Source organism: Penicillium diatomitis (genome assembly GCF_028827545.1).
Source record: "Penicillium diatomitis strain IBT 30728 chromosome Unknown utg000004l_segment0_segment0, whole genome shotgun sequence".
Lineage (NCBI taxonomy): Eukaryota > Fungi > Ascomycota > Eurotiomycetes > Eurotiales > Aspergillaceae > Penicillium > Penicillium diatomitis.
Genome location: NW_026623176.1, coordinates 1,588,738 through 1,612,825, shown reverse-complemented (window position 1 = coordinate 1,612,825; position 24,088 = coordinate 1,588,738). Strand labels below are relative to the sequence as shown.

The 24,088-nt window shown below is 50.4% G+C and overlaps 7 protein-coding genes across 7 annotated transcripts; 5 read left to right on the top strand and 2 right to left on the bottom strand.

Annotated features, from left to right (window-relative positions):
- Positions 1-89: 89 nt before the first annotated feature.
- On the top strand, positions 90-2,513 carry pkcA (protein kinase c; the record flags this gene model as incomplete). The annotated part of the gene is made up of 5 exons (XM_056933447.1): positions 90-540; positions 618-884; positions 952-1,536; positions 1,610-2,005; positions 2,080-2,513. 5 exons carry the CDS (start codon positions 90-92, stop codon positions 2,511-2,513), a joined length of 2,133 nt encoding a protein of 710 aa, XP_056790988.1.
- Positions 2,514-5,302: 2,789 nt separating this feature from the next.
- On the top strand, positions 5,303-6,691 carry N7539_003844 (uncharacterized protein; the record flags this gene model as incomplete). Its single annotated transcript, XM_056933446.1, has 1 exon — positions 5,303-6,691. The coding sequence occupies one exon, from the start codon at positions 5,303-5,305 to the stop codon at positions 6,689-6,691; it is 1,389 nt and encodes a 462-aa protein (XP_056790987.1).
- A 458-nt stretch (positions 6,692-7,149) lies between these two features.
- N7539_003843 (tubulin-specific chaperone D) lies at positions 7,150-10,990 on the top strand (the record flags this gene model as incomplete). Its single annotated transcript, XM_056933445.1, has 5 exons — positions 7,150-7,323; positions 7,392-9,897; positions 9,956-10,241; positions 10,293-10,803; positions 10,859-10,990. Coding segments are annotated over 5 exons (3,609 nt in total), but the record flags the coding sequence as incomplete, so codon positions are not given.
- A 645-nt stretch (positions 10,991-11,635) lies between these two features.
- On the top strand, positions 11,636-12,617 carry N7539_003842 (U1A/U2B'/SNF family RNA-binding protein; the record flags this gene model as incomplete). The annotated part of the gene is made up of 4 exons (XM_056933444.1): positions 11,636-11,682; positions 11,734-11,740; positions 11,830-12,136; positions 12,220-12,617. 4 exons carry the CDS (start codon positions 11,636-11,638, stop codon positions 12,615-12,617), a joined length of 759 nt encoding a protein of 252 aa, XP_056790985.1.
- A 311-nt stretch (positions 12,618-12,928) lies between these two features.
- On the bottom strand, positions 12,929-14,132 carry N7539_003841 (H(+)-transporting V1 sector ATPase subunit D; the record flags this gene model as incomplete). Its single annotated transcript, XM_056933443.1, has 8 exons — positions 12,929-13,161; positions 13,215-13,255; positions 13,314-13,323; positions 13,387-13,435; positions 13,485-13,810; positions 13,880-13,890; positions 13,950-14,062; positions 14,118-14,132. The coding sequence occupies 8 exons, from the start codon at positions 14,130-14,132 to the stop codon at positions 12,929-12,931; spliced, it is 798 nt and encodes a 265-aa protein (XP_056790984.1).
- A 293-nt stretch (positions 14,133-14,425) lies between these two features.
- Positions 14,426-17,165, top strand: N7539_003840 (mRNA splicing protein SYF1; the record flags this gene model as incomplete). Its single annotated transcript, XM_056933442.1, has 4 exons — positions 14,426-14,641; positions 14,703-14,756; positions 14,820-16,831; positions 16,898-17,165. 4 exons carry the CDS (start codon positions 14,426-14,428, stop codon positions 17,163-17,165), a joined length of 2,550 nt encoding a protein of 849 aa, XP_056790983.1.
- A 1,274-nt stretch (positions 17,166-18,439) lies between these two features.
- Positions 18,440-23,379, bottom strand: N7539_003839 (uncharacterized protein; the record flags this gene model as incomplete). The annotated part of the gene is made up of 5 exons (XM_056933441.1): positions 18,440-19,152; positions 19,211-19,317; positions 19,370-19,758; positions 19,822-20,167; positions 20,216-23,379. 5 exons carry the CDS (start codon positions 23,377-23,379, stop codon positions 18,440-18,442), a joined length of 4,719 nt encoding a protein of 1,572 aa, XP_056790982.1.
- Positions 23,380-24,088: the final 709 nt, after the last annotated feature.

Here is a 24,088-nt window from a genome sequence, read left to right as displayed (position 1 = left end):
CAAATTTTCCTCTCCTCTCACTCGATCTTGACACCATCCCCATTTGATCGTTGTTACTGGATCGGCCACCCCCCCTCCATTCGCCCACCATGGACGGCGACGAGTTGATCGCTTCGGTCCATCATAAGATCGAGCGGGAGAAAGCTCTCATCGCTGCCGCAAATACTATGCGACAATCGACCGACAATGCTCTCGTGCTACAACAGGTCGATGCCAACATCCGGGATGGCCGCAGGAACATTGCCTATCTGGAAGAGAAGATGCGCGAGCTCCAGGTGCGCCAAATGGAACGGGAAGGTGGAGGTTCCCCTCATGATTCGCGTCGTCAACAAGCCGGAGGACCCCCACCTCCTCCGAAAGATCATACCGGATATCGCGGTGGTGAAGGCGATGCGGCACAGTATCCCCAAGAGGGCGCGGGGTCGATGCCCTCAGGCGCCCCATTTCACGATCCCCGACCATACGCCCCGATCCCGAAGCCGCGCCCGAATTACACGAAACTTGGTATGCTCGAGGCCTTTGACATGTCTGCGTGGGAGGGTCTGTTGCTGGGATCCTGTCGACAGCTCTCCCGGGATGCAACCCATCTGAACACGCTAACCAGACGTCGCTCCCAGATCTGATCAAATATGATACTCCTTACCTCGGGCCGAAGATTCAGCTCATGCTGTCCCAGCTCGAGTTCAAGCTTACCGTGGAGAAGCAGTACAAGGCCGGTATCGAGAAGATGGTCCGTTTGTATCAGGACGAAGGGGATCGACGAAGCCGGTCGGATGCCGAGAGTCGGCGAGTGGAGAGCAACCAGAAGATCCAATTGCTGAAGCAAGCACTCAAGCGCTACGAGGATCTTCATGTCGACATTGATTCAGCTGACACCCCTGATGGTGGGTTTGCGATCCCCATGCGAGCGTCTGCGGGGCGTGATGAAGTGACTGACCTGGTTGTTTGCAGACGAGTCGCTCAGCAGTCCCAATATGCGGAAGCCCTTGACAGGTCTCTTGACCATGAGAATTCACGCGGTCAAGGACGTTGATCATGCCACCAGCTCACGCTTCTCGCGCGGCCCTGAGACTTTTGTCATTGTCAAGGTGGAGGATACCATCAAGGCCCGGACCAAGGCCACCCGAAATGACAAATGGATCGACGAATCCTTCTCCATCGATATCGACAAGGCCAATGAGGTCGAGCTGACCGTCTATGACAAGTCTGGGGATCGCCCCACCCCAATTGGCATGCTCTGGGTGCGTGTCACCGATATTGCCGAGGAGATGCGTCGCAAAAAGATCGAGACCGAGTTGAATGCTTCTGGATGGGTCTCAGCAGACAAGATGGGCGGTTCGGGCACGCCTCAACCCAACCAACCTCTGGGCTCACCCGGCTCTTCGCACGGCGGACCTAGCGGTGGTAGCTTTGGTGCTTCGGCCGCGCCAGGAGGGGCTCCCCATGGTCAAAATCCGAATGCGCCTCCAACCGTGATGATCGATTCCTGGTTTGCTCTCGAGCCATTCGGCCGCATTCATCTTCAAATGAGCTTTGGTAAGAAAGGATTGGCCCCGAGGCCGATTTGGGTGGCGATGCTTCCAGCAGATAACACTAACTTTCCATGCAGCCAAGCAACTCAAAGACCGTCGCCCCTTCGATATCGGCCTCAATCGACAAGGTGCCGTGCGTCAGAAAAAGGAAGAAGTCCACGAGAAGCAAGGTCACAAATTCGTCACTCAACAGTTCTACAACATCATGCGCTGTGCGTTGTGTGGGGACTTCCTCAAGTACGCCGCCGGCATGCAATGCGCGGACTGCAAGTACACCTGCCACAAAAAGTGTTACGGGAAAGTGGTCACGAAATGTATCAGCAAAGCGAACTACGAGACCGATCCCGACGAGGAGAGAATCAATCACCGGATCCCCCATCGATTCGAAGGATTCTCAAACCTCTCGGCGAACTGGTGTTGTCACTGTGGTTATCTTTTGCCCTTCGGACGCAAGAATGCCAAACGTTGCAGCGGTAAGATCGCAAGAAACTATTCTCACCCGGGCCCTCGTGGATACTTTGCTCATTGCTATCGACCCTCTGTCTAGAATGTGATCTCACTTGCCACGCGCACTGCACACATCTTGTGCCAGATTTCTGCGGCATGTCGATAGAAGTTGCCAATCAGATTCTCGAAGCGCAACTCCATGCCAAGCAACATAATAAATCCACATCTGTTAGTTCTGGTCTCAGCGGTCGTTCCCTCCGCCCAGGTGGCCCACCGCAGCCCCCTCAAGACAGTCCCCAGAAATCATCCGACCGCCCCTACGGCGCACTCAACAGACTGCCATCAGCGGAAGCGGTAAGCGCTGCGACTAACTCCTACTTGACCTCACAGTCACCTGCAGCGATTGCCCAGGCTGCTCGTCAGCCAATGCCTCCGCAGTCGCCTTCTGCGACTTCTGATGCCAAGGCTGCCGCGGATGCTGCCGCCAGGATGCGTACTCAACCGCAGCCCCCAGGTACGTCCGACATTCCCTAAGTTCAAGAAAAAGAAGATATTTGGCTCATACATGATACACCAGTTGAAGCGAGTCGCCCCCTGAGCAGGCTCAGCAGCCTCCTCCACCTGCGCACGCTCGTTACGATCCGTACCATTATGCTCAGTTCCAGCAACAGCCTCCTGCTCCGCCGATGCAGAAGCCTACTGGGCCGCCACCTCAACAGGCCGTGCAGCCAATGACTCCTAGCATTCCGGCACCGCCAAAGGAGCCGGAGCCTCCTGCACCACAATCCAAGACTCGTATTGGATTGGACCACTTCAATTTCCTGGCTGTCCTCGGAAAAGGTAATTTCGGAAAGGTCATGCTTGCTGAGACGAAAAGTTCCCGAAAGCTGTATGCGATTAAGGTCTTGAAGAAGGAATTCATCATCGAGAACGACGAAGTAGAGAGCACGAAGTCTGAGAAACGGGTTTTCCTCATTGCCAACAAAGAGCAACATCCCTTCTTGTTGAATCTGCACGCTTGCTTCCAGACGGAGACTCGAGTGTACTTTGTCATGGAGTACATCAGTGGTGGTGATCTCATGCTGCACATTCAGCGTGGGCAATTCGGGCTTAAGAGGGCACAGTAAGAACCTCCCTCCCCCCAAAGCGTCCGGTTGCGATAGGACCTTGATTATGTGAAGATGCTGATATTGAGTTTCCAGATTCTATGCTGCTGAAGTTTGCCTGGCTCTCAAGTACTTCCACGAGCACGGTGTCATCTACCGTGATTTGAAGTTGGATAACATTCTCCTCACACTTGACGGCCACATCAAGATCGGTGATTACGGTCTCTGCAAAGAGAACATGTGGTACGGATGCACCACCGGCACCTTCTGTGGTACTCCTGAATTTATGGCACCCGAGGTCAGTCTCCTCTCATTCGTCTGGCTCCTCCTTCTTCCTGCTTCAGTTATTTACATGAATTTTTATAGATCCTTCTTGACAAGAAGTACGGCCGTGCTGTCGATTGGTGGGCATTCGGTGTCCTGATCTACCAGATGCTGCTCCAGCAATCCCCCTTCCGTGGTGAAGATGAGGATGAAATTTACGATGCCATTCTCGCAGATGAACCCCTTTACCCCATCCACATGCCCCGTGATTCTGTCTCGATCTTGCAAAAGTTGTTGACCCGTGAGCCCGAGTTGCGTCTTGGTTCAGGCCCAACCGACGCCCAAGAGGTGATGTCTCATGCATTCTTCCGCAACATCAACTGGGACGACATCTATCATAAGCGCGTTCCTCCTCCTTTCATTCCCACCATCAGCAGTCCCACGGACACCAGCAACTTCGACCAGGAATTCACCAGTGTGACTCCTGTTTTGACGCCTGTGCAATCAGTGCTTTCTCAGGCCATGCAAGAAGAGTTCCGCGGCTTCTCATACACTGCCGAATTTGCCTGATTACTCCTGGATATTGGGGGCTCGGTTGGAGATGCTGCTTGGAACTCTATCTAATTTCTCATCTCATTTTTCCCTGCACTACATACCCGTTACATTACACTTATAATTGAGTCCTCAGGTGGTCTAGACTCAGACTTTACTTGCGTGACTTCTTCGTGTGAGCAAAAGAACAGGCGATCGCTCTCTTTCTTCGATCGCTATCCTGTTTGGTTCACTACGCACCGAACCCCCACCCTCGCAAGCCCAGAGCTGGTGAAGCAGATTGCATGAGTCTCTGGCACTGATATCAATGCCTTCGAATTACGGTCAGAAGCTCGTTCCCTTTGTGGGTGTGTTTGCAGTAACTTCACCGTGCTCTGGACAAGTTCAGGGCTCTTGGGTTTATAGAAATATCTGAATTCATCTGTCAGCCGTGGAGTGTGGAAGTGTGATGCAGTGACTACGGTCAAGAGAAATCCAACACGGTTATAATTCTTGAAAATGTGAGACGATCCTTATGAGGCTTCCGCCGGCGGATGTGAAAGAGTTTTTTTATAGTTTTGTGTGTTCATTAGTGGTTTCCTTTTCCCATGGCTTTGGTGCAAAGACTCTTCTTAGGCGCGCTGCTGTCATTCTGTAGCATTTGCACCGCCCCTGTGTGGGATAAAGACTTGATCGTTCCAGCCTCGAATAACAAAGATGCATATAACAATCAAACATGCTTACTTTCCCCATTACAATGGATCGTGCTCGGAAAACAGCTAATTCCAGTACTTTTCCACCTACATTTGTTGCTATCTTCAGCCTGACGTATCCTGCGGGTCAGTTTAGAGGAATGACTATTTGTCCAAGTGATTCAACGTTGAAGTGGACATTAAGTCAAGGAGGAATACATTTTTCCGTGTCTTTCTATTTCATTGCCCGCTTAATTGAAACTTGGACCATGACCTGCACTTACTTTCATATGGATGAAACTTACCAAAGAATTCACGGGCGGCTGAACAAAGACTTGGGTCGGTCATCATACCTATACTTTGTCTTGGGTGTGAAGAAGTCTTTGTACTTTTGTTTATCAAGTCCTTTGTGCTCCTTCTATACCAGCTTTGTCCAAATTCATTCAGTCTGAAACTAGACCTCGCTTTCTCTCTTTGTAAATGATTTCACTTGCAAATCGTGTTGAATGACTGTAAATGTTTCCCAGAATTCCCGATTTCTGAATCTCCTCCCGTCCTCTTCCTCTAGACACATAAAGTCTACTCCCGCCTATCTTTCCTACAAAGCTTCATATCTATGCTTGACTGGACAGACTTCATCCGCAAATCGATATTTATATTTTCATTCAGACCAGATACCATATCGGCGTCCCGTACAAGAAACTGCTACCTTTCCGGAGATACCTACACTATGGCGAACAAACGCAAAGCCTCCACGGCCCAGCAGGGCCCGGCGCATAGCCCATTTATCTGTAATAGTTGGACGATAACAGAAGAATCGCTTCCTCCTCCTCCAGCCGATCCATTCGAAGACTACTCGCCACGAGACATGACTGGGTGTCCACCTTGGTTTGGTCACGCAGAGGAGAGAGAGGATGGAGAGAATGAAGGGCGCCTAGCAAAACGAGTCAGAATTGCAGATGATGGTTGCCGTTATGAGGGGCCTGTCATAAGTTCAGACAATAATGCTCCTGTCTCAGCTGCTTCGACAGACCATTCCATTGCTCAGAATGACATGGCCGAGTCGGAGGTGCGAATCAGTCAGAAGAACCAAATTTCTGCTGCGCTTGCTTCACAAAAATCGTCACGGAACTCTCGTCACAGAACAGGGGATCCAAAGAAGCGGAAGAGAGCAAAGAGAGCAAAGAGCTTCGATGAAGGTGATCGTAATTATGTCGATGACGATGACAGCGAAGACAGCGACGAGGATGACATGCCCGGTGCCATACACAGATCCGAGCGCGACGACGTAGTGTTTATCTTGAGTCGGCAGAAAGCGAAACGCATGGCCAAAGCAGTCAAGATTCCCAAGAACGCTCAGATGGGAGATGAAGAGAAAGCGCTGTATCTTGATCTAGCCACTCGTGGCTGCTTTCCACTCTTCCCACCGATTTGGAAGAGGGACTTCACCACGCTGCCCGATTCACTTTTTCCGAGTACAGAAAGCGAGCTCGACAACAATGACTTTGCATTCACTGTCCATGCAAGGCCAAGATTTCACGCCATTCGTGCCTTTCACGCCCTTCTCCGAGCTCCAGGCCACGTACGAGATTGTCGGATCCTCACCGTGCGTCCTCAGGATGTCGCTCGAAAAGCAATCAAAAAGTACCTTCGCTGGGCCATTGCTGATGCCGGCCTGACAGAAACCCGCGAGACAAAGTCCGCCTACGCCGTGACGACTCAGCGGCCCGGAGAAAAGACGCTATCTGTTGTTCAGCGAGCTACTGAGAAAATGGAATATCTGGGTCGAGAGCATCAGAGAATGTTTGCAAATGTCGAAAATCCATACTGGCCGACTTTGATAGGATTCTGCATTTGCGGCCCCATTGTCGTGATACTTTCGGTGGACACTGATCCTAGTTCTCCGATCTGGGAACCCGAGCGAGACTCTCATGTGAAGTACATGGGCCAGTTTGACATGTCCAAAGATAGTCAGGACGTGTGGAATGCTCTTGCTGTGGCAATTGCCGTCATTCATATTCGGCGCACAATGATACGACTCGCGACTCGCTACCCTGACGTAGTGGGCGTTGCTCACCCACCGACAGGAAAGGAGGAAATCATCGACGAGGACTTGTGATTTTAGGGGTCCTCGTAAAGAGACATCACTTTGTAGATACCGTATGAGCGGGGTGCAGGGTTAGGTAGTTTAACTTCGATTGGGTTCTTGAGACAGGGCTGGAATTGATATATCCCCCTCAACGGCGGGTCAACTTGCAATGAGCTTGTGACACCAACACGGCATCATGGTACGAAACATATCAATACTTTCACGGTATAGGCGGCATTTCGCGCATCGAAAAATTTCAAATTCAGTCCATGAAGAGTCCACCTCGGGCCCTATATGACGGAAGATGACAAGATTTCCCCAAAATGTTGGCCGTCCATTGAACTAAAATGGATAGTTACTTCTGGCATAAGTACTATGTAGCTCCGACTAAGATGTCACATGACCTGACCCGCATCAGTGTTGACGCATTTGCTGGCAACCAATTCAGGAGGTATTGATCACGCACATCGACCACCCAGTATTACGCCATGGACGCCGCGGAGGATCGTGATGTGAAGCTCCAGCGAGCGTCAAATCATCTTGTGGCCGAGTTCTCCAGTCGGCTGCCAAAGTTGCTCTGGAAGACTGTGCCGGAAGCTACCTCTCACCGAACCCCACGCAAATGGGCTGAAGCATCCAAAACAGAGAAGCTGGTGGCACTGGTGAGCACCGTAGCTGTCAAACATAGACGAGAATTGTTCATATCACCAGAGCTGACATTACTTGATAGCTTGAGCCTTTTCAAGAGTGGCCTCAGCTTCTGGACCCATATTTGCAGAAGTTGCTCCCTTCATTAGTGGATGCATTCTTGGCTTATCTGGTGAGGCACCGCGGAGAATATGGCTCTCAACCCACACAGGGCCCTCGGAAAGTTGCTTTCTACCCGCTACCACGGGCAATCTGCCGACTTCTCTATACTTTTTGCAAAGTTCGTGGAGTGAAAGTTATAAGCCGATTCTTCAACAATGAACCGAAATACTTGGACTCGATGTTGCGCGCCTTTGTTGAGTGGGACAACCCAAATGATGCGAATGAGACCACAGAAACCAGTTTGACGGAGTCACGAAGTCTGCAATGGCAGGAACGCTATGTGATGCTTGTCTGGCTTTCACATCTTCTACTAGCGCCATTTGACCTGGCCTCGTTATCGTCTGACGACATTCCTGTGCCTTTTGACAATTTGAAGGAGCTGGATAAACTCCCAGACCACACCCCGATGGTGGCGAGATCTTTGTTATCGCTCGCTGTTCATTACATCAATGTGTCCGGCAAGGAACGCGAGGCTGCGACTGCCCTTCTAGCGCGGCTTGTGTTACGTGGGGATATGCAGGCTCTGGGATTCCTAACAAAGTCGATGAGGTGGGCTTTTACGACAATCAACCCGTCTGATGAGAAAGAAATACCGTCTGTCTACTCCTGCATTGGTATTCTGTCCTTCATCGCCCGTCTCGTCGGCTCAGGTCAACTCGAAGACCTGGCTCCCTTATTGCAGACTATCTTCGATGAAACACTGAGGATCGTGCAAGGGATCACGCTTGTCTCAACGGTTGCTCAGACCTCAGCATCAGCTCGGAAAATTGTCGTAAAGATTTTGCGCAATGTTACAGTCATGGCCCTATCCCTAAGTGAGAGAGGAAACAGCAGCATGGCCGATGACAGGTTGTCTAGCATTCTGGAGGAGGCTATTGACCACTTCTTGAATGCCTTGGCAGACAAAGACACACCTGTGCGTTTTGCTGCGAGTAAAGCTCTCAGTGTCATCACCTTGAGACTCGAGCCAGAAATGGGTACAGAGATCATCGAAGCCGTCATTGGCTCCTTAGGAGAGAACATTCTCTACGAGAAGGAGGACGGCACTTTGATTACCGCGTTTGAGGCACGTCGTGCAGGATTGCATTCTCTCAAGCGTAATCTGAGTGGAGTTGATGCTCAACGTTGGCAAGGGCTTATGCTTACCCTATCTCATCTTCTATTTCGCCGCGCACCCCCAACCAAACAATTGCCTGAGATTCTTCAATCGCTTGTTGCTGGCCTTGGATTCGAGCAAAGATCATCCACCGGTGGTTCTGTTGGAACAGGCGTCCGTGATGCTGCGTGCTTCGGAGTCTGGGCCTTGTCACGGAAATATCTCACCTCGGAGCTGCAGGCCCTCCAAAGCCAGACTATTCCGGCATTTTCAGGCTCGACAGAAGTTGATGTCTTGCAGAAGCTTGCTGTTGAGCTTGTAAGTTCCGCGTGCGTGGATCCTTCTGGCAATATTCGGCGCGGAGCCTCCGCCGCGTTACAAGAACTGGTCGGTCGTCATCCGGACACTATCAGACAAGGCATCCTTCTCGTTCAGGTGGTGGATTATCACGCCGTTGCGCGCCGTTCCAGGGCGATGATAGAAGTTGCCAAGGCCACCGCATGTTTGGACCAACTGTACTGGGCTCCTTTGGTTGAGACTCTGCTGCAGTGGCGAGGTATTTGCTCACCCGACGCCGAGTCCAGAAGACATGCCGCCCAAGCCGTTGGTATATTAAGCAAGCAGCAAAAGTTTGCATCAATCCAGGTGGTCATGGATAGATTACTTGCTAAACTACCCGGATTGGCTCGAAGCGATGTTGAGTCGCGACATGGTTGCATGCTTTCTCTGGCTGCTACGGTTGATATTTATCTGAATGAATGGATGTTGTCGCCAGATCTTAGGGACTCGACAGAGGCGAAGGCTGTTGCGCTCCAGGTGGGCAGATTGTGGGAGGTATTCGTGTCACCGTCTGGACCTACGGACAATGATTTGACTCTCCGAAGCTTCCGCCCTGAGCTAACTTCGGAGGCATCAGCTAAACTGATTACATCACTTTCCCAAGTCGTCCAGTCTACCGGGATGTCAGGTCCTTCCGATCCAGTGCTGAATCGTGTGCTGCACGTCCTTTCTCTATGCGTTTCCCGAAGAGACGATATCTCCATTGAGACAGCATCTGAGGCTCTATCCGCAGTCTTCCCTCTTCTGGATTCAACGAAGCAGGAAGACACCGTGCGGGGTTGGATCCATCATCTTCGTTCCTCATCCAAGCTGCCTACTGGTCGTGGACAGATTCTTGCTATTGGCGCAGTATACAAGCAGCTTGAAGGATGTCAAACTGTCCAGCAGGAAATCGTAAGCGAGATACTCAGATCCTCGGGCAAGGATGAGCTGATCGAGAAACGGGTCGCCGCTGTGAGTTGCGTGGCGGCAAACATCTTGCCATACACTGGTATGAATGATCCCTGCTCATGATGGCGTTTTGGCCACACTGCTAACGGATGGAACAGTCATAGTAGATGAGATCGCAGAGAATGTCCTGGAGTATCTCAACGATTACACTACAGATAGACGAGGCGACATCGGATCGCTGGTTCGAGTGGAAGCCATCAGCGCAGTGAGCCTTCTCCTGCAACCGAATTCTCCGCTACCATGTACTTCACCACTTGTCAGAAGACTAGTGGGTAGTTTATGCCGTCTGTCCACCGAGAAGCTTGACAAGGTCAGACTGCGTGCTTGGCTTTGCCTGCAACAAGTCTGGGAGATGAATAATTTGGATCTACCTGCAATGCAAAGGTACTTGCACAAGTCTAAAAACTCTGCTCGGCTAATAACTAACGTGAGCAGAAAATATGAGCATTTCAGCAATGTGTCCTCGACAGAGTATTTTGAGCAATTACTCACGCTTTACTCTCTCGAATGGCTACGCAGACCTTTGCTGCAAGGTTTTATCACATCAGCAACAGCGGGCGCTGACGGTCTCATTCGCGCAACACGTTCAGCTTTTATCGGATTTGTGGTCTCACACGACCCTGCGAGTCAGCAGGTTTTATTGACTGATACACTCAAAGATCTTGCTCTTGTTCTCGGTTCGAACCTTCAAGACGACCGCTACGCAATTCCTGCGGTTGACTTTCTCGTATTCTTGATTGACAGCTTTGTGGTGCCAGATCAATCGGAGTATGATGCCGTGTTGCGAGAAGTCTTCGTCTTGGTACAGAAATTCCATTCCCGATCAACAAGCATCCAAAGACTGGAGTCTTCTGTCAAGGTCTACGCAGCGCTCTCGCGAGTTGACTCATTGCGTACCGATGTTCTAAAGAAGCTGACTGGCATCTTGCTTCATCCTTTCCCGAGAGTATGCTTTCACCGCGCTCTAAGATGATTTGCGCTTTACTAATCTTTCTTTGTAGGTCCGTGCTTGCGCCGCCGATTATCTTTTTGCAGTTGTTGGCTCAGATTTAGTCAAGTATGAAGACTGGTCTGCTCAACCCAAGCACTTGAAGCCAAAGGTGGCGGAACTGAGGACCACGCTGCTACCTGTTGAGTGAGAGTGAAGAAATACTCAGGAAGGATTTCCATATTCTGTGACTAGTGACGTAGAAGAGTATATAAATTATGAGTGGGATGCTTTGACCAGGATCTAAATGCAACTCCAATACATTACTCTTGACCCTTGTGATGTCTAGTCAACTCGCTTACGATTTTTCGGAGTATTTGGTCCCTGCTCGACAGGTCGTTTCCTAGGCCCCATTACTTGCCTTCGATAACAGTACATCACACCGAGCAACATCGTTTTCCATAAGCGACGAAAGACTGATGTTCGATTAAAATTCACAGTAAGTGAAGAGAATTTCAAAAACCGTATTTCCATATCCCACGATATGGTGAGAACAAAGCTTGCACATCTGGCTAGTGCCACCGGTGGGTTGTCTACGGGTGACTTCCCCGAAGGAAAAAAGAGATGCATCATCCGTGAATCGAACACGGGCCTCGTCGATGGCAACGACGAATTCTACCACTAGACCAATGATGCTGGTCCATGTAATGAGTGTGCAGGTTTGAATATATAAATCATTTCTCAAATTTCATTTGGAGACCTGCCTCAAATGGTCTTTCCGCGTTTTAAAGGTCCTGTTCGAACTCCCCGACATCATTAACTCCAGCACGACTTCATCACAGTCACTACCATGGCCGCCACAATTGAATCAGCAGGGGGTGTTCCGCCTAATTCCACGTAAGTCATCCGGCCGTATATTGCCAACTCGAAGCTAATCTCGCGCCATAGGGTCTACGTATGTTCGACAGAGGAGCTCGCTTCCTTCCGCGATTTTTCGACTTGTGCGCTGCCCATAGACTGACATATTCATTGCACTGAGAATAGGTTCGGAATCTAGAGGAGCGCATCAAGATTGAGCAACTCAAGGTCGCGCTCGAAGAGATCTTCTCAGAGTTCGGCAATGTGGTCGAAATTGTTGCCAAAAAGAACCTGAAAGCCAAGGGGCAAGCATTCGTCGTCTTCGATAGTGTCGAAGCTGCGACTCGTGCTATTGAGGACGTCAACGGCTTCGAACTCTTTGACAAGCCCATGGTTCTAGACTATGCAAAGACCAAGAGTGACGCGACCGTTCTCCGTGAGGGTGGAAATGAAGAGCTTGAGGCTCACAAGCGGAAACGCCTGGCTGAGAAAGGTATGTAGTACAATCTTCACTTCTCCCCATTCTTCGTTTTCTACCCCAGAATAGTCATGCTAATGTGACTCAAATCAATACAGAGCGGAAACAAGCACACGAAGCGCTCGAGGCCCAGAAGAAGCTCAAGCGTCCCGCCGCAACCGCCGCAGATGTCGCCCGCCCCGCAAAGACGACAAAGGGTACTGGTCTCAAGCCCACAACAGGCGCTGCAACTACAGTGGTTCCCGACGAGTACCTGCCTCCCAACAAGATTCTGTTCTTGCGGGATCTGCCCGACGATGCCAGCCAAGAGAGTCTTACCGAAATCTTTGGCCGTTTCGAAGGCTTCCAAGAAGTTCGTTTGGTACCTGGTCGCAAGGGTATCGCCTTTGTGGAATATGAAACGGAAGTTGGCGCCATCAGCGCCAAGGAGGCTACATCGGGCATGGCGATGGGCGAGCAGAACAAGCCAATTCGGGTCACCTACCAGAGACAGTAGTTGTCGCTTATGTTGCCTCGTCAACATGATTTTAATGCACTGATACCTCAGCTGTTCGCCCATCATCCCTTTGGTGAAGCATCAGATCATACCGCTTTAATGCTACAATACCTTTGCAGTCTTCACGTAATCTTTTTCTAGTGGAGAACAGGACCACTGAAATTTGCAAACTATATACTCGGGACATATTGCTGACTAGACGTGATTCCCATATAGGTTCAGAGATTGTAGGCATAATAAATCATGATACAAATACTAAGTGCTAAGGCTGCGCTGGTCAAGGTAGTAACAGATGGATGAACAGGTAAGGTTTAGAAAATGACATCGTTGTCCTCATTCTCCCCGAGGACGTCGGCAGCTTCTGCTTCTGGTTCCGGTTTCGCTGGAGCAGATCCGCCCGCCGCCGCTTCTTCAGCTTCCTGCTTCTTCCGAGCTGCAAGAATCTCGGCGTCAGCTGCGGCAGTATCTCTCTGCTTCTTGCCAGAGACCTTCTTCAGGCGGTAGAACTCTTCGCGATCAAGTTCATCAAGCTCGGAATTGATATCTGTCTCAGTGTGAGTCTTTTTAGGCAAATTTTGGTAAAAGGTTGTGACAAACATTTGATAGTGTTTTCAGTGCGAGGAATGATAACATGCTCACTAGAAAACGTCAGAACGAGACCATAAGCATCTTGGCATCTATGTGATGATCGCATACATTGCATTTACTGGTTTCAAAGAGCGTTAGCAGGTCCATATTCGTCAGCCATACAAGCATTGGCCCGTCTTACCTCTTCGGTTGACGACCTTAATAACCTCATCCAAAATCAAGAATGCGGTCTGTTAAAGTTAGCTAGAGTTCACTCGTTCCCCATCGCGGTTTACGTACCTGAAGACTGGCCAATTCGACCAAGGTCTCCACAGCCCGAGCATAGGTCTCTCTGCATCGCTGAATCTGCTGTCCTCCCTTGCCGAGTCCAGTCAAGGCGAAGTCATTGACACCCTCCTGGGTATAGCTCTCGAATTGCGGAAGAAAGACACCAGAAACGTTCTCTTGCTTCGCTCGGACCCGGAATCTGGCCTGCTTGGCCGATTCTTGCACTTGGTATCCGATATCTCCGCCAACAGCATAGCTCACTTCGGCGAGGGAGAAAGCTGCAATTTGCATGACACGACCCATCTTGCGCTTTGCCTCATCGATACGGCGTGTGATCTCTGTCCACCTCAATCAGCTTAGGGCAAAGATGTGGAGGATTGCGAAGATGCCTTGTAACGGTATCATACCTCGGAAACGCCTAGAAAGGAGCAAAAAGTCAGCATAGCACAAGACCCGTGTTTCAAGCAGGAAACTCACTTCGTCAGAGCTTCGCTCTTACGTTTAAGCAAGCTGTGACCGGTTTCCGCCCCCTTCAGCTTGCTCTTCATCAACCCCAGCGACTGGCGAGTCGGAAAAACAGGCTCACGGCCCTATTGCAAAGTTTAGCAAATGGCCATGCACAACTTATCAGAATTGTAGACTTACAACTGCACCCGACATGATGGCAGCTTGTGATCCCTATTGTCGGCTCTGCGGCGTGGTGCTGCCACATTGATATGACGCTCGTGCCGATAAAGCTCCACCGCCCACTTACTGCGGAACAGATCACGTGGTATCAATACGATGATTGCCGCATTTCCGTCTGTCAAACTATCGCGCACGAGCTCATGTGCTCCGCGTTTACAACGTTTTCATACTGAGCATCTGCTGTGCCTGATCATATCTCGCTCAATCAGAGTGGCGCAATGCCAGGGACACTTTTGCCCCCGAGATCGCACCGGCAACACGCAGAAATGGACCGACCATCTGCGTCCCGGCCGGATTTCTATCTGATCGTAGGTGTCTTTCAGGTCGTTAACCAAGAGTGGTTGCTGACAAGACCCCGCAAACAGACGGATCAGGACACGGTCTATGAGCAAGACCTACTACGCGATGCTGGTAGTATCAAGCCATGGCTGGCTTACATCGAGTTCAAGCAGCAAAATGGCACACTTTACGAACAGGCCTTTGTATGTCGGCCCCTACGCGCCTCTTCCTGACACGGTTCCTAACGTATTCTTGTGCAACTAGGTCATGGAGCGAGCATGTCGCAAGTTGCCACGGTCATACAAGCTATGGAAAATGGTGAGTGATTCTGTTCGTCGCATGCACCAAACCACACGTCTCACTGATCCCGTCCCACTCTAGTATCTTGAATTTCGGACGAAGCATTTGAAAGGCCGCAATGCAGTCGCTTACCGTCCCGAGTACGTCAAGGTCAATGCCCTGTTCGAACAAGCCTTGGTCCTTTTGAACAAAATGCCTCGCATCTGGGAGATGTACCTGTCATTCCTACTTCTGCAGCCTTTGGTTACACACACCCGGCGCACATTTGATCGTGCCCTCCGCGCATTGCCTGTTACTCAACACAACCGGATCTGGCGACTTTTCAAGGGCTTTGCGCGCTCTGTATCCGGTCCTACCGCCGTCAAAATCTGGGCGCGGTACATGCAGATCCACCCTGAGAACGCAGAAGATTACATTGATGTGCTAGTTGAGATGGGAAAATACACGGAAGCCATCAAGGTATTCATGAACATCTTAGACAACCAGAGATTCCAGTCTAAGAACGGCAAAAGCACTTTCCAGCTGTGGACCGAGATGGTTGACCTCCTCGTGTCCAAGGCCAGAAGTATCGAAACAGGGCCTCAGGTCGGCATCGACGTGGACGCAATCCTCCGCAGCGGAATCGAGAGATTCGCTGACCAGAGAGGAAAATTGTGGGCTGGTCTTGCCACCTATTGGATCACCAAGGGCAACTTTGAAAAGGCTCGAGATGTTTTTGAAGAGGGGATTACTACTGTGATGACAGTACGTGACTTTACTCTGATCTTTGACTCCTATGTCGAGTTTGAGGAGTCAATCATCGGAAATCTTATGGAAGCTGCGGCTGCTCGTTCAGAAAAGGGAAAATCGGACGAGGAGGCCGATTTCGACCTTGACCTTCGAATGCTTCGATTTGAACAGCTCATGGACCGACGACCGTTCCTTGTCAATGATGTTTTGCTGCGACAAAATCCACATAATGTCATCGAGTGGGAAAAACGAGTGGCTTTATGGGGCGACAATAAGCAAGAAGCTGTTAACACCTACACCGCAGCAATTGCAGCAATCAACCCAAAGAAGGCGCATGGGAAGTTTTCAGAGTTGTGGGTCAACTATGCCAAGCTTTACGAAGAAGGCAACGACTTGGATACTGCACGAGTCATCTTCGACAAGGCTGTCAAAGTTCCTTTCAAATCCGTTGCCGAGCTCGCAGAGACCTGGTGCGAGTGGGCGGAGATGGAGCTTCGCGGGGAGAACTTCGACAGGGCCGTCGAGATCATGGCCAAGGCAACTCAAGCGCCGAAGAAATCTACCGTGGATTACTTTGACGAGACGCTCTCGCCACAACAGAGAGTCCACAAGAGCTGGAAGTTATGGAGCTTCTATGTTGACCTTGTCGAAAGTGTCTCATCGCTGGAAGAGACCCGAAAGGTCTATGAGCGCATTTTCGAGCTGCGTATTGCGACCCCTCAGACCGTGGTCAATTACGCGAATCTTTTGGAGGAAAACAGTTACTTCGAAGATTCATTCAAGATTTACGAGCGGGGTCTGGATCTCTTCAGCTATCCGGTTGCTTTTGAGCTCTGGAATCTATATCTTACAAAGGCTGTGGACCGAAAGATTGGTATTGAACGACTTCGAGATCTTTTCGAGCAAGCATTGGATGGATGCCCACCCAAGTTCGCCAAGCCTTTGTACTTGATGTATGGGAACTTGGAGGAGGAGCGAGGACTCGCCCGGCATGCGATGCGAATCTATGAGCGGGCAACACGAGAGGTATCCGATGAGGACCGATTCGAAATGTTTGAGTTTTACATTACCAAATCCGCCTCCAACTTCGGGCTCACTTCAACTCGACCGATTTATGAGCGAGCTGTTGCTGCCTTGCCCGACCAGGAGGCCAAAGAAATGTGTCTCAAATTTGCCGAAATGGAACGCCGACTTGGAGAAATCGACCGGGCTCGCGCTATTTACGGACATGCATCCCAGTTCTGCGACCCTCGAACCAATGCGCCATTTTGGCAGAAATGGGAGGCGTTCGAGGTGCAACATGGCAACGAAGATACATTCAAAGAGATGCTTCGCATCAAACGAAGTGTTCAAGCCCAATACAAGTACGACACATCCCCCCAGTTCCATTTATCAGATTAGAAACATGATTTGCTGACTTCATGAAATAGTACCGATGTCAACTTCATCGCTTCGCAGGCCATTGCTCGCAGCCAGCAGCAACGTGCTCAATCAGATACGGTGGCGCACGGCGAGGAGGATTCCGAGCGTGCGGATGCGATGGCTGCCCTTGAGCGCGAGGCTCGGGCTCCCGTGGGCTTTGTTGCAGCCAGCACTGGACCTGAAGGCGGCAATCGACCATCCGCTACTGGCAAGGAGCAGCCTGCAGCCCCGCCTAACCCTGATGCCATTGATTTGGATGATGACATGGATGAATAGTTTGTCACGTGTCCCCTGGCAACACTTCCAATTTGCTATTTGTCCCAGATTGCTTCATGGCCGGCGCCCATCAATGATATTCGCGCATTCTTGCATGATCTGGGATCTTCAATGCAGCATAGTTTGTCAACTCAATTTTTAAGGCGCTCCCGGATTCTTTGCTTGTGTCATTGAGATCCTTTTCTTTTTTTTTTTCTTATTGGAGGACGTTAGCGCCATGTTCGTCAAGTTTCCCACCCGCTTTTCGACTCGCATACCAAAAATACGCATCCTTGGATTAGTGTGGAGTGGACTGCGCTGATCAGACAATATACAAACTCGCCAATTTTCTTGATAGCTCCCACACAGGTCCATACCCGTATAGACATGGAGTAGGAATCTTCGGTCACCTGACCCTCTTGAAAGCCAAGCCTCCATGACTAACATTTCGCATTTTTCAGAGATTATCAAATTGAATTGGAAAGTACGAGACCGATTAGAGTATCTGTATAAGACAAACGGACAGCCAAAGATCTTTTTCTGGAGGATCTTTACAAATAGTCTCTTTTCTTTGAATACAATTCAAGACTGGGGTGTTCCTCATAGTTTCACTGTTATTATAAACTCATTTGACCTGGCCCGTCGCAATGGAATCTTCGTAGCATTTCCCTTAGTTCCGAGTGCAATCATCGGCTGCCGTTCAAATGGCCCTACATGTACCAATGGTGCGTGGATCCTTCAAACAATATCAATTGCCGGCAGAACTTCGAGCCCCGATTCGGTAGATGGTATGGGAACCAACGTCCGGTGGAAGGACTGTGTATTTACCTTCGTGTACTCTCGGGCCCTCGGCTATTACTATAACATGCCAGTGACTCCGTGTCAAAACGGTCTTCTTAATCGATCTGACACGGTGTTTATATCTATTACCAGAATGGCTGCGAGGCTGGGTTTGCCCGGCAGAAGTACTAGGACAAAAATTACCAATTAATGGTGAAGAATCAAACGCAAGTTGCAAATTGACCGATTTACTCTTCGTCGACACAGCTTTTCTGTGCCAACCACATGAAAGATTCCCATTAATGGATGCAATTGACTGAGGTAATTGCAAATGCAGAGAGCATACAATATGCGAATATTGGGTGGTATCACAGGTTGTTGATCAGTCTCACAAATTCAAGGATCCCCGATCTCAAAGGGGCATAATTGAAGCAATTAAAAGAGAAAAGGACTCAGGATGGCCATGCGGTTGAATATCCGAACCAAGATTTCAAGGCAGATATCTGAGCCTTGGGCTAGTTGTTCACTGTGACAGGTGAACCAGCCTCATTTTCATGTTCAGCAGCGGTTTCTTGTGGCAGCGAAGTTTCTCCCTGAGACCCGCCCACATTCACACCCTCTTGTGGAGATGGCGACGCAATGACTGGCTCGACTGGCAACTTCCCTGGCTCCTTATCTGCATCAGGGAAGACTTCTACGAAGAGATTCGGTAGGAATCGATCCAGGCGCTTATGAGTCTCAAGCCAGATATGCTCTTTACTTGCATCCTGAGATGGAGGTATCAAGTAGCCACCGTCAGCCATGACAAGTAAGATGTTCTTGAGACTTTCGGGAATCGCTTCTTCCAGATTGTCGCTTTGGCCGCTGTTCATCATGCGATCAAGGATATCCAAGATTTGAAGCCAAAGTGGAAGCATGCCCTCCCGATTGGGGAGCTGATCCAGGAACCGGAGGAAAATCTTGCAGATTAGTGTTGCAGCCTGTACCCTGGTCTGACCCATACCAACGGGGTCAGAGTGGTAAACCTCGGGCTTAAGGAGACGCAAGACTAGCGGAAAAAGGACGTCATCGAAGAGAGCATTCCACTCCTTGTCGTCACCGGAGATTAGGTCCACGGATAAAAGGGCTCGTTGCAGAGTGGAGATAGCGTGATGACGAACGTCCCGGCAAGGATTCGTGCATTGTCCACGAAGAGATTCGAAGATTGGCGACCAGTACGCCGACCACGCTGAGAATATATTTTGTCAGATTGAATTGCACAAGCTCCGCGAACGAGATAGACCAACCTTCACGCTCTTCAAGGTGAGACTGCTTGACCAACGCAGGAACCCGCCCTGTCAAATGATATATTAGGCCCAGCGATTTGATCGCTCTCGTCACGCATGTATTCTCGCTGTTACCGAGTCAGTATATTTACTCTCCCTGAGAGTTGCGAATCTCCATACCTCGCCTTCGGTGGCTTGACACCCTTGCTTCGTCGAGCATGGGCATCTCTCTGACGCTCATCAATAGAGCCGATATGACCAGCCGTCACAAAGTCGTTCGCAAGCGACATCACTAGTTCGTAATTATCGGCCGTGACAATATCCGGCATGGAGTATATGATGCTTTCAAGCAACTCAAAGACTAAAGGAGCAGCCTCCTCATGCTGGTGCAGACGTTGCAAGACAGACCAAAAGTCAGGAGAAATCGTGATTTCGTTCCGCAGACGACCAGTATGGGAGATGCATCGCGACAGGCCTTTGATAGTCGGCACAGCAACGGCCTCCAAAATCTCCTGATCATACCCAGAAATGGTGTGGAGAATGACGGGAACTCGAAGGAAATGCTGGCTCTGAGATGACACAGGGTCAGAAAACATCAATTGCGTGTCCAGATTTGCGCGGGTAAAACCTACGTGACTGAGCCTGAGCAGGTTCAGAAGATATGAAAGAATACGAGATATAGTTAGAGGGTGGAGATTCTTCACGTCACGGGTGAAGGTTTGCAGAGTCGTCGCCATCGATTCTCCGAGAATGGAGAGTGTTTGCTCGTCACGGAGGGTGAGAACAGTAGCTAATTCCAGGAGAAAGATCATGGATGGATCGTATTTGGGTCGGTTAGGATCAACCCTGGAGCCCGAGGGTCGGGGTACATGGCTCGGACGCTCGGGTTTGACCACAATGACGGCGGGCGCATTCTCCTCGGGAAGTTGCGACAAGAGGGCGCCGACAAGGGGCTCCAATGAGGATACAGGCAAGGACCTGTCCGGTGTGAGCGAGAAACGTTGGTCATGAACGAGGGCCACTTACTTGATATTGTGCAAAATTTTTGGAATAGAACAAGCCGTGACACAATCAACAGTGCATAACGTATTTTCGAGCTCCTCGTCGGAAGGCTCTGGAGGGTCATCCGCTGCATAACTTGAGAGATAAGAGGTGAACGCGGAGAGAAGACCTGTCTCATTGGTACGGCCGTCTCTATCCACGACTTGCGATGGCGGCTGAAGAGGAATAGGCGGCACGTCCAATTCCGCGTTCAATTGAGAGTCGAAGGGTGGAGTCAGAGAATTAATGAAAAGATTGCTGAGGATGCGAACAACGGGTTCCCACGCTTGCTTCGGCGTGGACTCGTTGCCGGTAAGGATTCGAAAGAGGACCACGGTAGCCAACTGTGCTCTGAAGTCTCTTCCAAACTTGACAGCTAGCTCACTGACCATAACGCTTTTCTTGCCCACTTGTACTTCAGTGTTCAGAGCAGTGCTGGGCGGGTTGGCGGTTGCCAATGTACTGATCGACGCGAGTGAAGAAACGATCCGGTCGAAGCACTCCGTCAAACCATAGCGGGCTGCAACCTGGGCGCACTGGTCAAATCCATTTACCACCCGGGAGTAGACGGCATCATCAGATGCAGACATGAAAACATAAGACAAGGTTGCAATGACTGGCCTCCAAGTTGCTTCAAACATCTCTGCATCGTAGACGTTGGTCTCGCCTACAACAATTTCCCCAGCGGTCGAAGATTTGAGCAACATCTCCTTCCAAGCATAGTCGAACGCGTGTTTGTTTTCATGCTCGTCAGGCAGAATGATCTCATTATCCTTGATGGAATCATAAATTTCTTGGAGAAATTCTTCTGAGAAATCCTTGCCGTCGTTGACGCCCCGAAGATTTCTTGAGAAGGAAAGGAAAGTCATTCGGTTCTGCGCCTTGACGTTCGGATTGTACAGATCGGTGTTCAACATGATGATCGCATACGTGAGAACGTAAAGCGCGTCCTTATCTGCGATTGCCTCATTTCGAACCTTATCCATGTAAATTTGGGAAAAGGTCGTGATGATGCGCTCGATCAGCTGCGACTCGCCCGGCAGACGGAACGCGCTCAGCAGCTCTCGCAGAGCCTCCACGGGGTTTTTGCCGGAGAAGTCCAGGAGATCGACAAATGCATCTAGCAATTCCTCATTGTTACGCTTCGAGATGAATTCGCCAAGGACCTTCTTCGACAAGCGACCCGTGCCTTTGAGAAAGCGGGCTACAAGCACTGGGTTTTTTGCATCCTCGATAATACCATGACTCTCCAAGTAGGCAATTCCCGCCTTGGGATCCTCATTGAAAAGATTCGCACCCTTGATAATGAGCTTCTTCGTTCGCCGCTGGGTTCGGAGGCGCTCCAACGGAGGATAGTCCCGTTGATTGGGCTCATCGTCCATTCTATCGTAGAGGAATTGGACATAGCCCAATAAAGAGTCAAGGCATAATGGAGGCACATTGGTAGTACTCCACGTTGCAGAATCGGGGAAGGCATTGCGTGAAAGAAGACCAATCAAGTCCTCGCATAGATCTGCTCGGTCAACCTCACAGTCATAATTGACAAACAATTCGACCATGAAGCTCGGAATCCGCAGAAGCAAGCCTAAGCTTTCCACCATAGCTTCCCGAACTTCCGGTCGTCGCGAGCCACCTTCCATGCCAAGCTTTTGCCGATCCTTGACGGGCACGGGCGTCGATCGTCCACTGTTCGTCTGCGATGATGGCTGCTTGACGAGCTTCGGCGCACGGGGCACCCCTTCGTAGAGCGAGGGATCAATGCCCGGCTCGCGAGGAATATCGACGCGCGGATGGAGACAGGCAACTAGATAGGAAAGATAAAGTTCCTGCTGCAGCTTCAACACAGACCGACAGGTAGACAGTAAGGTCCCAGCCACTCTTAAGGACCCAGTGAGAATGGCTAACTGCTCTGATCGGACCAACTGGAAAAGATAACGACAAAGATCATCTTTGGCAAGCGTAGCTAGGCTGGGATGTCGAGCAATGGACGGACCAGCCACTTCCAAAGCAACATCGATGATTCGAAGAGCCATTACCCTCATGGTATCGGTATGTTGTCGGTTGTGGGGATCGAGAAGATCGATTAAGACACGAAACAATTCTCGAATTGAGGGCAAAGAATAGGGCTTTGGCTCGACGTCAGGATCATCCTGCAAGATAGGCCGCGCAGTGGCAGTGACGGTCTCCTCACCAGGTCTGTGCTCTGAGGAACCTTCACGGGTCACTGCCACACGCTCTGGGCCTGCAGTATCCGAGCTGATCGCCGATTGATGCTGAGACGTCACAGTGTCGCCATTCACCGATGGATCCATCTTCAATTGCGAGCCGTCTGGCCTGCTGCGTTCATCTGTTAGCAGGTCAGGGCCGGGTGTTGCCTGCTGATTGAGGCGTGAAAGTCGCCTGAATATGACCTGGCACATATTGACCATGGCCATCTCTGCGGATCTTCGCAGTACCTCGGACAGTCGACCTTGACAGCACATGCTTAACCCGGTTTCCATCATTTCACAGACGCTTTCGTCGCCCAGTAACTCGCCTTCTGGCCGAGATAGCATGCCTTCCATAAGCTTTAGAATACGGAGCAGCACTATTTCATCTGCAGAGGAATCACTTGCTTCAAATCGACAATGTGTAATCGCCGCGGAGAGCAACTGCATGGCCAGAGGCAGGCGGGGCGAGTCTCGGTTGATGATATTGTAAGAGAAAAACTTGGTAATGGCGACCAATGCGAGAGATGTGATCGCCGCCGACGTTGAGGATGAGCGGACGACTTGGAGGAATGGATGCAGAAGGGCCGGTGTGTCGAATGTTCGAATGTCCTTGCAACCTTTGAGATCAATGCGGAGACGGGTGAAGGCCGACATCAACGGATTGTCTTGCAAGCTCTTGCCCTTTTTCCCCCGAAGTCCCCATCGGCTGGCCAGCACATGATCCTCCTCTCCATTTCTGGACGATTGACTACTCTTGCGTGGACTGGACGGTGTTGAGGTGTCTTGCTCATAGAGCCGTGAGCCCCCATTGCCGCCCAGGATCGCGGAGACGGAGGAGTGCGCCCAGCGAGCCTGTTTCCGCATGGACGAGGTGACGGTGATACATTCGGTGGTCACCAGTGCCACCGGATCAACTGCAATGGTGAGCGGTTCAGACATGATGTGATCCCGCATCTCGAGCTCGAGATGCGCTCCGTAATGCGTGTCACCGTTGAATGCGGCGAACAAACAGCTGGTCTCTCTGTCTCCAACGGCTGCTAATTGCCTCTTCGGGGTTAGTGTTTTCCCCCGCTTGCTCACCGCCCTCCACAGGGGCATTCTGCTTATCCTGCTTATCGGATACGAGTCGTGAAGCTTCTCCTCAGGCACGGACAGCGGTCGGGGTTGTACTTGTAGTTGTCCTACGTGAGACTTTGTCTCGAGCAAAACATTTTTCGAGCACTTGCCCGTGGCATCAACTCATGAATCCCATCAATCATCATGATAGTGGAAGATTAGCTTAGATGAGGTCAATCGAACAAACGCCATGGAGGATGGCATTTCATCCTGCAATTCTGATGTTATCCTAGAGCTTGTTTCGATCGGTATATTTAAAGTTATGCGACCTGTTTGTAAATGATGCATCTGGAAGCGTGACAGCACATGACAATAGCCTTGTTCCATTTCTTGTGTCTTACGCGACCGGGACTAGGTAGGTATGTACATACTACATAACTACTACTTACATCATATTTAGGCTTAAATATGAATACGCTGGTGCGGACCCCTGGTGGATGACATGTGAATACTGGGCACTACTGAGATGGATCCCACGCTCGCTGGATTACTTACTCTCCGGAGTCCTTGCGGAGAAAGAATACAAGTATGT